Below are 12,133 nucleotides of genomic sequence, written 5' to 3'. Positions count from 1 at the left end.
GCAGCTAAAATGAAACATTCTAAAGGGAGATTTGAAGTTTGTAAATAAAATCTACGGATATATTTATATGCATATCATATCAAAGGAAATAAAGGAGCTCTTTGCCATGGATCATGTTTATGCTATTGTCCTGACTCTCTTTGGTAGGCACTACACCAAGTTGCTCCATATTTGCATAAAGTTCAAATTTCCTAAACTTTTTTGTTCTTGTCAGTGGTTTCACTGTGTGTGAGAAAGTAGCTTCACACACAGTGATGTGTGTAATGTGAGCTTTTTTAATTGTGTAAATATAAATAATACAAGTCTCAATTGCTCATACCTTCTTGGTGTATAATCATAGAAATGTGATTTGTGATGGTTTTTATTGTTTAAGTTAAATAGAAAATTTCAAATAACGCACTGTGGATTTCTAAAGTAGTAGGCATATCATTTGTGGGAGCTATTTGCCACTAGGAATAATTTGTTATAAGAATCTTGGGCTCTTATAGTGGATTGACAAAAAGCTTGAGAACACCTGCTTTGCAAAGCCCACAAATCATATTGTCATCAGCATGACTCGCCCTCATTTTGTTTTGCAGGTGCGTTGGCTATCCTGATTCCAGAGCTGGACCTGGTCATCTCATTGGTAGGTTCGATCAGCAGCAGTGCTTTGGCGCTCATATTTCCTCCCCTGCTGCAGATCCTCACCTTCCACACAGAGGGCATTTCAATCTGGCTGCTGATTAAGAACATTGTCATCAGCCTTCTTGGTCTGTTGGGCTTCATCACCGGAACCTACATCTCCATCGTGGAGATCATCCACCGCAATCATTCTAAGCACAGTGGCACCTTTCAGGTCTTTTGGTGATGGTCCTATTAAACAAATAATTTATAGACTGGTAGGTCCATGTCATATCTGCCAAGCCCATTGATTTTAATGTAATTAATGCTTGAGAGAATTTGTGAACTGAAATAATACCTCGGTTTTATGACAAAGAAGCTATTCTAGTTGATTCATCTTGCAGCACCGTGAGTGGTTTATATTGTAATATTCTCCACAGCTGAAATACAGTTTATAGTAGTGTATTAACCTTGGGGTATTATTTTTTTTGTTTTTGTTTTGTTTTTAGACTTTTTTCTTTTATTTCATTTAGTTTACTAGATTTTTTATATGATCAGATTACAAATTACAAGCGTTAAATTTCTCATTCTGGAAAAAGTAGCCAAACTGAAATCAGCTAGATTTTGAGCTACAATTTAAATGTTACACAAAGTGCTAAAATGACCAATGATATATATATATATATATATATATATATATATATATATATATATATAAATATATATATATATATATATATATGTGTGTGTGTGTGTGTGTGTGTGTGTGTGTGTGTGTGTGTGTGTGTGTATATAAATACCGTATATATATAGCCAATGACTTGCTTTTATATTAACACTGCTTGTTTACAGCTTATTGCACCAGTACCAAATTACTGCTGCTGTCCTTATTATTTACTTGCTTGCTGATTTTTTTGCCAGTATACTATAAGCCAATTATATTTTTTAACTCTCTCAACTTTACAAACATTTCTTTTCAGTGTTATAGTTTCTATGGTAAAAGATGAATCATTGGACGAGACGAGAAAAAGAGTTTATTCAAATCCTCATCTGGAAAAAACTCATATAAATTTAGAAAAAATCATGGGTGGTATACATCTTTTTTTTTTCTTTACATATACTATTCCACACACACACAATAAGATCAATGTATAAGATATAAGATCAAACAGTATCTTGTTTGCTGTAATTTGTCATTTATATTGCACTACTGTACTGTTTGTTTTTGCTGTTCAGATACATGAATGGGTTTTATGGGATTCATATTTATAAAATTTAATTCTGGATAAATGGATTAAATAGTTTCATAAAAAAAAAACAAAAAAAAACAACATAAAAACGATGTTCAGCTTTGAACATCTGCAGTGAAGTCTGTTGTGTTTGAACGTAGCGCTTAGTGGAGGATGTGTTCAGGTTTACCAGCTACAACAGTATGAGCAACTCTGGGTATTACCACTGGTCTTGTGCTGATAGTGAGCTCAGGTTATACACAGATATATCGTATGATTTCAGTCTTCTTTAATGCATGAACTGGTTTAATATGTGACTTCAGTAGACAGGTTCAATTATGTTAAAAATGACCTTGTGTGGGTTAATAGTGGATTAATATTAATTTATTGTTGGTAACACATCTGCTGGTAAAGATTTTAAAATACACTTCTCACGTCCTGAATTTTTTCTTATTGGCTCTTTATATTTGAATATAAAGAGCAAGGTTCTAGAGTTTGTTATAAACATATCTGTATACCGTGGATTACACCAGTATTTTAGAAACCGAACACCACTGCTCAACCCAATGCACACTCCTTTCATCATCCACTGGAATACATATTAAAATAAAAAACATTCCTGACAAACTGCATGTCAGTTTTTTCCTACTGTTCTTGTACACTAATATGAAAGAAGACTCCAACTGACTCAAGCCACCAGTGAGATGACCTGCTGTAAAAATCCTTTATCCCTTAATCCCATTAGCCAGCACTTTCAGAGTAAATATATTTTTCATTGAAAAAATATTCTTCTACAAGTTCAGTAAGTATGCACACATTATTTTAATAAATAAATGTATAATCATTGAATCATTGAAATGATGACTCTTTCTGTAAGGACATTACAGAAAGCCAAGCTTAAAGTGTTGTAATATGTCGTAATAAGTAGTAATAAGGTCCTGAAATGTGTCATTAATAAATTAAAATATAGAGTTGGCAAAATTTTGTACCCGACACTTAGACCCTGCTATATGTTCCCTCATTGATATGTAGCTATCCTGCATTAAATGGTTCTGTCCACAATTGAGTGGTAGCTTCAGTGGTTAAAACGTTGGACTAAGATTTTCGTGAATTAAAATCCCGGCACATCCAAGATGCCACTGTTGGGCATTGAACAAGGCTCTTAACCCTCAACTTCTCAACTTGAATAATTGTACACTGATATGGATTAGTGTGTCTGCCAAATGATGTTATTGTACATATTAATATACATGAATTGTGTAGCAGGTCATTATTTGATCAGTATTACAATCATAGCCACTTTCACCAAAAAGAATATAGATGAGTATAAATCACCAAGTGATACTTTATACATTGTGAAATAAATCAAGCTTCAGTTGCTAATTTGCATTTAGATAACTGGATATGCCTCTTCACACTGGGTTTGTATGTTAGCTGCTTTAGCTGTAGATATAATCTACTGAATTTTTCCCACCTGTCCCGAGGCATGATTCTACCACCAGAAGGGATGTCATGTCAGAGATTTAATTATTTCTGCAAGCTTAGGCTTGAAATATGCTTTCAGGTAACAAATAAACATGTCAGACTGAGGGAATATGTATATCAAAACATTGCACAGTGATAGCCATTATTTTATTCAACAGTTTATGGACAAAGTTTATGGACATTCGAATATGACTCTCTAATCGTTTTAAAACTTTGAAATGATCAAGATGGGCAAAAGATGGAGAATGATATAGTGCTTTTCTATAACTGAAACTATGATGAGTAAATGGATTAAAGTCCAAGCAAAAGCATAATAATAATTTCACTAGTTTTTGGGAAGATGGATTTGGGACTGGAATTTTGCTTGCAGACTTTGATATCCATTTATGACTCTGCAGATTGTCCCAAAAGTTCCCCACTGAGAAATGAACACTTTTGATTTCTACATAGTGTAGATTTTATGAAGATAGACTTTAAGCATGCTTTTGACCAAAGACAAATGCATACAAATCATTCTTGTGGCTGGACTTGGACTGCAAAACATGGCCAGCACATCACACACAACACTGCTGCCAAATTTATTAAGAAATTCAAAAAGACTGGAAGTGTTGCAGACCAACCGGATATTGGACATCCATGAGCATCCACTGATGAAGGCACAACTGACATGCTGCTGGTGTACAAAATTCTCTATTGACTACATGGAGCCTTTTAGGACTCTTCACCTCAGGTTGTATTTTAAGAGCTCATTATGACCATTTTCAAATGTAAATAGAAGATTCTTAGATATTAATCATATAATTAATTATCAAAAATTTTTAATGAATTAAGAAAGCTTTCATAATATTAGGTATCAAATCAATGCTCTAATACAATCAATACTAAAATGTTTGCCATCCTCTTTGTTATATATGTATATTATATCATTAAGATTAAAAGTCAGTACTCTTTCTTGTCTGCTAGTCTTTATTCCTACAGTGGATCTACTAAACTTATGCCTTGTTCATCTCTGACTCGAGAACATCTGTGTTTTCGTAGGGTTAGGTTGACCTGAGAACAGCCTGAAATGTACATATAAAAGACAGCCATAGATAAAATAGATTTGACCAGAGATAAAAAAAACATGTTTGATTAGATGTCAATAGATCTATTTAAGTCAGGAATAACGTGATCTTTTCTAGAGAGAGGTAAAATGCCGGGCTAAATTTGTTCTGCAGGTGACACCCAACAAAAAAGTCACAGGAGCAGATGATTTTTACTCCCATGTAAGTTAGGGTTGGCAGAAATATATGAAGCTGGTGAGAAAAGTATGGCTGCATTCATTATTGTATGATTAATGTACAGACTGATGAGTTTACTTTTAAGTGGACTAGAATTTTTTTAAATTAAAGTTCATTGAAATACTGAGGATGTAACACCTTCAAGTGTGTGTGGTATTGGCCATAATGTCTGCAGGAGCAGTTGGATATGGGATAAAAAAAAAAAACAGTCCCTCGTACACAATGTTTTGCTCATCTGAAAGATTCCTGAGAGAATTTGTTGCTCATTTTGAGAGAAAAGTCTTCTGACAACATTGATCTTAGGTTTTTTTTTGTTTTGTTTTGTATTTTTAGAATAAAAAATAACAATCTTTATCATCAAATAATTTTAATATTGAATTTTCAAAAACTTAAATTTCAAAACAATTGAAAGACTCGTTTCGATACCTTTAGTCAAATTATGGAATATTTATTTGACTGAAGCCACTGTTTCTTAAAAAAAAATGTGTTTCTACCTGACACTCGCTTCACTAATGAAATCCCAGAGTTCTAGCTGTCAGTTTTTGAAGTTGAGATTAACTAAGACATTATGTTAACTGAAACTAACATTTGGAGATACAGCTGCAATTTCCCATGTCACAATTGTTTATTATTAGTTTGTGTTATTTCATGTAGTTCTGAGTATATTGTAAAGGGCCATTTGAATTATACAAAATTATACAAACCTAAGCTTATTTTATATATTATATTTAAATATCCATGATTGAGTCTCTGTCCATGTCATTTTTAAAGAAATAGAAACATGAGCCTATGCAAAACAATAAGCCCACCTCTGTTTAGCTGAATATGATTTATAATGCTAATAATTCACAGTGCATGTCTCCTCTTTGAAAAAAAAAATCAAACTAAAACTTAACAATGGAACTTAAAAAGACAGAGCACAATTCTTTTGTACTCATTTCGAAAATTATTATTGAGTACACCATAGATAACTGCGTTCAAGCAGCTGTTAAAATAGGCCATAAAGTAGCTGGCTGTGAAGAGCCACACAGGAATGGCCTGGCCCAGCTTGGGCTGGATTGCCACTGCCAGGCCAATGAAGTTCAGTGGAGCCCAGCACACAGCAAACAGGACAAACACCACAAACATGGTGAGAAAGTTGCGAAAGTCATGTGGCTTGATCTTGAGCCGGTTGTCAGGTTTGACCCGTTTGCGCACCTGGATGACCAGAATCCAGATGCGCAGGTAGCAGTAGGTGACAATGCTGATGGGCAGGATGAAGTGCACCACCACCACCATGATGGTGTAGAGTGAGCTGACTGACTGGGCAAATGTGCATGAATAGACACGGGCATCATACTGCAAAGACTCCACAAACCAGTTGGGCACGATGGCCAGGATGGTGAAGGCCCACACAAGCACCACGTAGCACACAGTGTTCTTTTTGGAGAAAATCTTGTCATAGTTAAGGCTGTGGCAGATGTAACAGTAGCGGTTGATAGCAATGCCAGTGATGTTAAAGATGGAGCCGATGACACTGAGCCCCATCAGGAAGCCACTGATTTGGCAATGGATGTTTCCTGCTATCCAGCCATTGTTGAAGATTGCAGTTAGGACCAATGGGTAAGGGTAGACGGCAACTACAAGATCTGCTACAGCCAAACTCACCACAAAGGCATTCCCTAAGGAAGGGGAAAAGGAAACAGTTGTAAATTAATAAAGTAAACGTCAGTTATTAATAATTAAATGTGATTTTCTATGGCACCTAAGATTTATTTTGCAATGAAATTCTGGTAGATGATTTTCCCTGCAGTACCCACAATGCTGTTTGACTACCTTCTGATATTGACACCACTAGAATTTAAACCTTTCTTAGACTAAGACTGACACTTTATGCTCATACAGCCATCAATGCCATTGTGTTTGTTGTTCCATAGATTAATTAAACTGCCTGCAGGTGAACCTTGGAAAACTTGTGGCTATTAGCACATCTCTGCATAAGGCCTTAAACAGGCTATAAACAGCGACATGACATAATTTTCAACACTGTACAGCTTAAAGTGACTCAAATCAGCTACCAAAATGTTTTTTACACTTTCTAACAGTTCTGAACCAATCTGCTCCAGCAGTGCAGCACTACAAAACTGGTTGCCACACACTCTCAAATTCAGTATCTTTTTCGTGCTGAGCACATTCACCTTGATCCAAAACTCTTAATTTAAAAGAAATTTCAATTAAAACTTTTTCCATTCCGGAGGCTCTGCTTTGAATTTTCAAAATTACTGACTATATATTTCACACCTAGTCATGGCATGGCTAATCCATCAGAATGAGCAGGATAGACTGCTACGTGGACTACATCACTAACAATATATTTATATATTGACATATATAATATATTTATTTATTAACATAATTATATATGTATATTTACTGTACCAGTTCATAAAAAAACATGCATTTATACATCCTATAAAATGAAAAAGAATATCATGTGTATTAGGCCATTTTGAGTTTAGCTGTCTAAATAATTTTTCCAATCTCCACCAGAAGAGATGATTGTCTTTTTTTTAGCTATTAGCTTTAACTAACAACTCTATACATATATTGTTACTGAAATTGTAAATATGGAAGATCAGGTAGGAGAAGATTCTACGGCTTTCAAATAAAATGCAGGACAAGTTGTCTTGGGTAATACATGTGTGCCACAATATGAATTTATCATTGATTTAAGGCACTGCCTGAGGTCAACAAACTGAGTTAATGAACAGGCTTGTTGCTGAAGTGCTACGTAGGTCAGAGTTATCTGATATCTGAAAGAAAGCACTGAATATGAATGTGTCCAACTACATTCGAAGAAACAAGAACACAAATCTCTTGGGTTGTAAAAGTGTTGTAAGTCAGGTCTGGAATACAAGCTGAGAGAATTTGAATTCCAATTAATTATACAGTATAAGCTATTAAATATACATTTGTCATCGGAAATTGAATCATAAGTCACCCTCTGTCTCTGTTAGTTATGATTTTACATGGGCATTTCACCTCTCCTGCTGGAAAGAATTAGATTAAAAATAAATTTTGAGTTAAGATGTGAAGAGGTCAGGGCTACACAGTGATCATCACTTATGCAGGCAGGCTAGGGTTTCTTTGAGGCAGGGATAATAATAATGGCATTTTTAAGCATGTGGGAGTTACTGACTGTGCCATTTAAATGCCACAACCTATTTGAGTATTGTTGCTGACCATGTGCATCCCTTTATGACCACAATTCTCTCATGCTATAATGAATACTTCCAGCATGATACACCATGTCACAAAGCACAAAGTGTTAGTGTTATAAGAACAGTATACCTTATATACCTGCTCAGGGTACAGTGCTCAGTGTACAATGGCTTTTGGTAGAATGAGAGTTTCCCAGTAAAATTGTGCAGCTGTCAAATCTGCAAAAATTATATGATACATTCCAGTCAAAATACATTTTGGAATCCATGCCATTAAGAACTGAGATTGTTCTGAATACAAAGTAGGGGTCCTATCCAGTATTGGTATGAAGTTCCTAATAAAGTGCCCGGGGAATATAGAGAGAGTGAGAAAAAGAAAGAAATTCAAATTAAAATACAAATGTATATAACACTAAAGTGTCTACTAGGAAGGAATAGTACAAAACTGAAATATCTTTACATGCAAAAAAATCAAATATATGCACAGAATTTGTACTGAATCAAGTCTGAGAGAATAAGAACTGAGAATACAGTGCAGCATTTCAGCAATGCTCTGGTGTAATAGTTTGTAACATGGCCAAGAAGATATCTGATCCTAAAAAATATTAAGTTAGTATTAAAAAGATAGGATTGGATTAGTGTTAATCCTGCCTTTTTTTTTTATCATTATAGCACTGATTGTGATTGGCCAGTCTTATAGCCTCCTACTTTACTCACAATGCACTAACAAGTTAGGAATATTGAAAAACTCATCTTTTGTCAATAGATATGGTGGAGATTGGTTGTTAGTGCTATCTCATGGGAAACAGCTTTTCTCACTATTGGCAATAAATCAGATGTTTAAAATGGATTTGTAAATGAACATAAACAATTTGACCAAAGAGTCAGAAATCCAAAGTTACTGTACTTGCCAATTATGGCTATTTAACTGTATATACATATAATTTTAAAGGTCAACCTGAAACATTGTATTGATTGCAGGACTGTGTGATCAATCTGAAGTACAAACAACACTGTGCTCAGCACTTACAGTAATTCTTATAGCTCTGTATATAGATTGATTATCTGTACTGGTGATTTTTAATATTACTCCTATGGGGTTGCTGATATCATTCAAGATCATGTTTTAAAACCAATCTAACAAATTAAAAAAATGCAGAGTACAAGCACTCCATGCACAAATCCTGGGACTATTCCAAACTAGCAAACACATCTGAGTTGGTGGAGCCAAATTTTCCTTGAGGCATATTTTTATGTTTCCATGTAATCATTCATTTATTCATTCATTTTCTACCATTTATCCGAACCTCTCGGGTCATGGGGAACCTTTGCCTATCTCAGGCATCATCGGGCATCAAGGCAGGATACACCCTGGACGGTGTGCCAATCCATCGCAGGGCACACACACACTCTCATTCACTCACACACTCACACACTACGGACAATTTTCCAGAGATGCCAATCAACCTACCATGCAGGTCTTTGGACCGGGGGGAGGAAACCGGAGTACCAGGAGGAAACCCCCGAGGCACGGGGAGAACATGCAAACTCCACACACACAAGGCGGAGGCAGGAATCAAACCCCAAACCCTGGAGGTGTGAGGCAAACGTGCTAAACACTAAGCCACCGTGCCCCCTTCCATGTAATCAGTGGAAATAAATTTTTTATGATACTCACAGTTCATGAAATATGGACCAAATCTTAAAACCCTGCAGTATAGTGCCACCATTGGATGATTGGGCCCAAGAAAGAAGAAAGAAAATATCCTATCAATTATAATAAAGTTCTACCTTTAGTGCTTGGACCCCTGAATAAATATTCAGGATGGTTAGACATTTCCTCATTAGGCAAAACATATTTAGCAAAAAAAAAACTGTCAACATACTACAAACAAAATGGAGGAAAATCCAAATTCATTTTGCGACAAAAAAAAGTTATTGGAAAAGCTTCCATTTTATAAACTATTTCTCTGTGACACTCCATGAGAAATATGTGACAGATTCAATCACACATTTTCTTTGGACTGCACGGTGCACCTTAGTCCAGGAATACCTCCTTGTCATGCACAATTTATTCACTTTCCTTCTCTAACACACCCATCAACAAGTGAGGAAAAGCTGTTAATAACCTGATTATGTAGGACAAATTACTTGTTATTGCTCTTGTTCATATTTCTTTACGGACTAAGCATATATATATATATATATATATATATATATATATATATATATATATATATATATATATATATATATATAGTCAAATTAAAAAGAAATAGGAAACTACCTGTTTTCCTGAGTTTTCTGTTTCTGAAAACCGACACGATGACCAACAGGTTGCCCAGCACGTCTACTACTATAGTGGTGATGAGCACGCTGGCCAGGAGAGTGAGCCTCCAGAGGAAGAAGAGACTCTCGTCGTTTCCACGGGAGGACGATGCGTTCCTGAGAAAGGCGGCCGTCTCCTCCACCATCCTCACTTCATGCTGCGAGCGGCCAGAAGGCAGCACGCGGCACAGCCCTCCGCGCCACCGGCACATAAAGGGATAGACACCGCTCGGTACCAGCCTCGGACAGCGCGCGCGCCTCACTGCGCTCCGAAAAGCGCGCACGGCGCACAGCTGTAACAGCTCCAGAACACTGTATCCATGAAGCCACGCGTGTCATGTCACTACAGGAAATACTCATTCAGAGAGTACTCAGCGGTAAGAGCGGCAATTACGATCTGTTTTAATTCTCAAGCAAGTTTGCAATTAAAATAAATAAATAAATAAATAAATAAATAAATAAATAAATAAATAAATAAATAACGTCCACATAAGAGTTGTGATATGATTTATAAGGATGTCAGGTATCGTCTTTTAGACCACTGTGCTGTGAACGGATTACAATTGATTAGTGTATTATTCATAAAGTTAATTTACTTCATGAAGCTAGAAGTGCAGCGCTCACGACATTGTGTAAAAAAAAAAACAGCTGGCTGGAAAGAAAACGAATCAGAGGGGGAAAAAATCACCAAATGTCCTGGTTTCTGCATGTCTGCATGTCTTTTCCAGATGTTGCTCGAGCTGATGCAGTTGTTCACTCGCGCTCTCAGTGCTCCGCAGCCCCGTCATGCAAGTTCCCCTGACTCGCACGTTTCCAGTGATGCCCGTGCTCACAACACCAGCATACAGAACCAGCCTAAGCAATTTGGGCACCTAAAATTGCACACCTACCTTTTAATATTTACATCTACTTTAATATACTGTATGCACTATGCACAACTTGGCTGTACACCTAGTGGTTAGACATAGAATGTGCAACTGAAAACAGCTGTTTTACATTCATGCAAGTATATCGTAGTGGAAGTAGAGATGCACAAAAAATATCGAATAGCTGTAGTTTATACACGCTTATACTGTACCTTCAAAGAAGTGTTTCAGAGACCACTCAGAGAGGTCAATCACTTACATCAGTGTAATTTATTTAGATTGTATTCCACTATGCAATTTTATAGCAATTCGATGTGTTTTAGTTGTTAATTACATTTACAATATTTGTATACATCAAGATTTACAAACCAGTCCTTTCAACATTTCCTTCTCACCTTGTTATTCTGATTTCAAGAGCTTGAAATACAAGGTCTAAGGGGATGCCCAAACAAATGATAGAGCAATACATGTGTCAGGGAGTTTAATTGGTGTCCCATATAGTATCACAGAGAGCTGTGGGAGCATCTCCATGTAAATTCCGTCGCTGAATAAAAACTTTCAATGGAAAAAGTGCCAACCCTGTCCTCTAATGTCATTAACAGATGTGTCATTTGCTTTTTGCATTATAATCCAGGACAGGTGCACTCAGATGAGTACGCAAGCTTGTGCACCACTCCCTCATGATCTGAGGTCAGGGTTGCATTAATAATCATGACCATTTATTTAAATAGAATGCTAATGCATGCAAAACAATGCACAAGACATATAGCTTGCAATGAGAGTCCAGATGTGACTGAGCATCATCACATTTTGCAGTGATATTGCAGGTGCAGGTCAGTGCAGTAAAAGGGGGAAGGGGGGTGAGAAAGAGAGAGATCGAGATTGTTATACATTAGAGAGGATAAATTGATATACCTATATATGATTAAAATAATAAAACCTGGTTTCATTTAATTTATTTTCATGATCTATGTGATTTATATATTCCTATATTGGTTATAGTTTGTCATTGACAACTTGTGTTTGCTTTAGAATTTTGGTGTAAACTGAATCTCAGACAGAGTAGATCACATGTGACATAATACAGGTCTATTTACTGTGGTAGGCCTTAAAGGGTTTAGTTACAGAAATTATCATAAAGTCCT

At 36.1% G+C, this 12,133-nt stretch overlaps 2 protein-coding genes across 2 annotated transcripts in view; one reads left to right on the top strand and one right to left on the bottom strand.

Annotated features, from left to right (window-relative positions):
- Positions 1-2,256, top strand: part of slc36a1 (solute carrier family 36 member 1) — a 30,449-nt gene extending 28,193 nt beyond the window's left edge. Inside the window, exon 12 of the mRNA XM_027135804.2 lies at positions 579-2,256. Within this exon, the coding sequence (XP_026991605.1) occupies positions 579-847 (269 nt within the window). The 3' untranslated portion in view covers positions 848-2,256. The remainder of the gene's footprint in view (positions 1-578) is intronic.
- A 2,805-nt stretch (positions 2,257-5,061) lies between these two features.
- mtnr1al (melatonin receptor type 1A like) lies at positions 5,062-10,429 on the bottom strand. The gene is made up of 2 exons (XM_027135826.2): positions 10,082-10,429; positions 5,062-6,255 (listed from the first exon to the last, which is right to left on the bottom strand). The coding sequence occupies exons 1-2, from the start codon at positions 10,332-10,334 to the stop codon at positions 5,486-5,488; spliced, it is 1,023 nt and encodes a 340-aa protein (XP_026991627.2). The 5' UTR covers positions 10,335-10,429; the 3' UTR covers positions 5,062-5,485.
- Positions 10,430-12,133: the final 1,704 nt, after the last annotated feature.

This window comes from Tachysurus fulvidraco, chromosome 17 (genome assembly GCF_022655615.1).
Source record: "Tachysurus fulvidraco isolate hzauxx_2018 chromosome 17, HZAU_PFXX_2.0, whole genome shotgun sequence".
NCBI classification, from domain to species: domain Eukaryota; kingdom Metazoa; phylum Chordata; class Actinopteri; order Siluriformes; family Bagridae; genus Tachysurus; species Tachysurus fulvidraco.
Note: the sequence above shows the minus strand (reverse complement) of the source record. Positions and strands in the feature narration are given on the sequence as shown.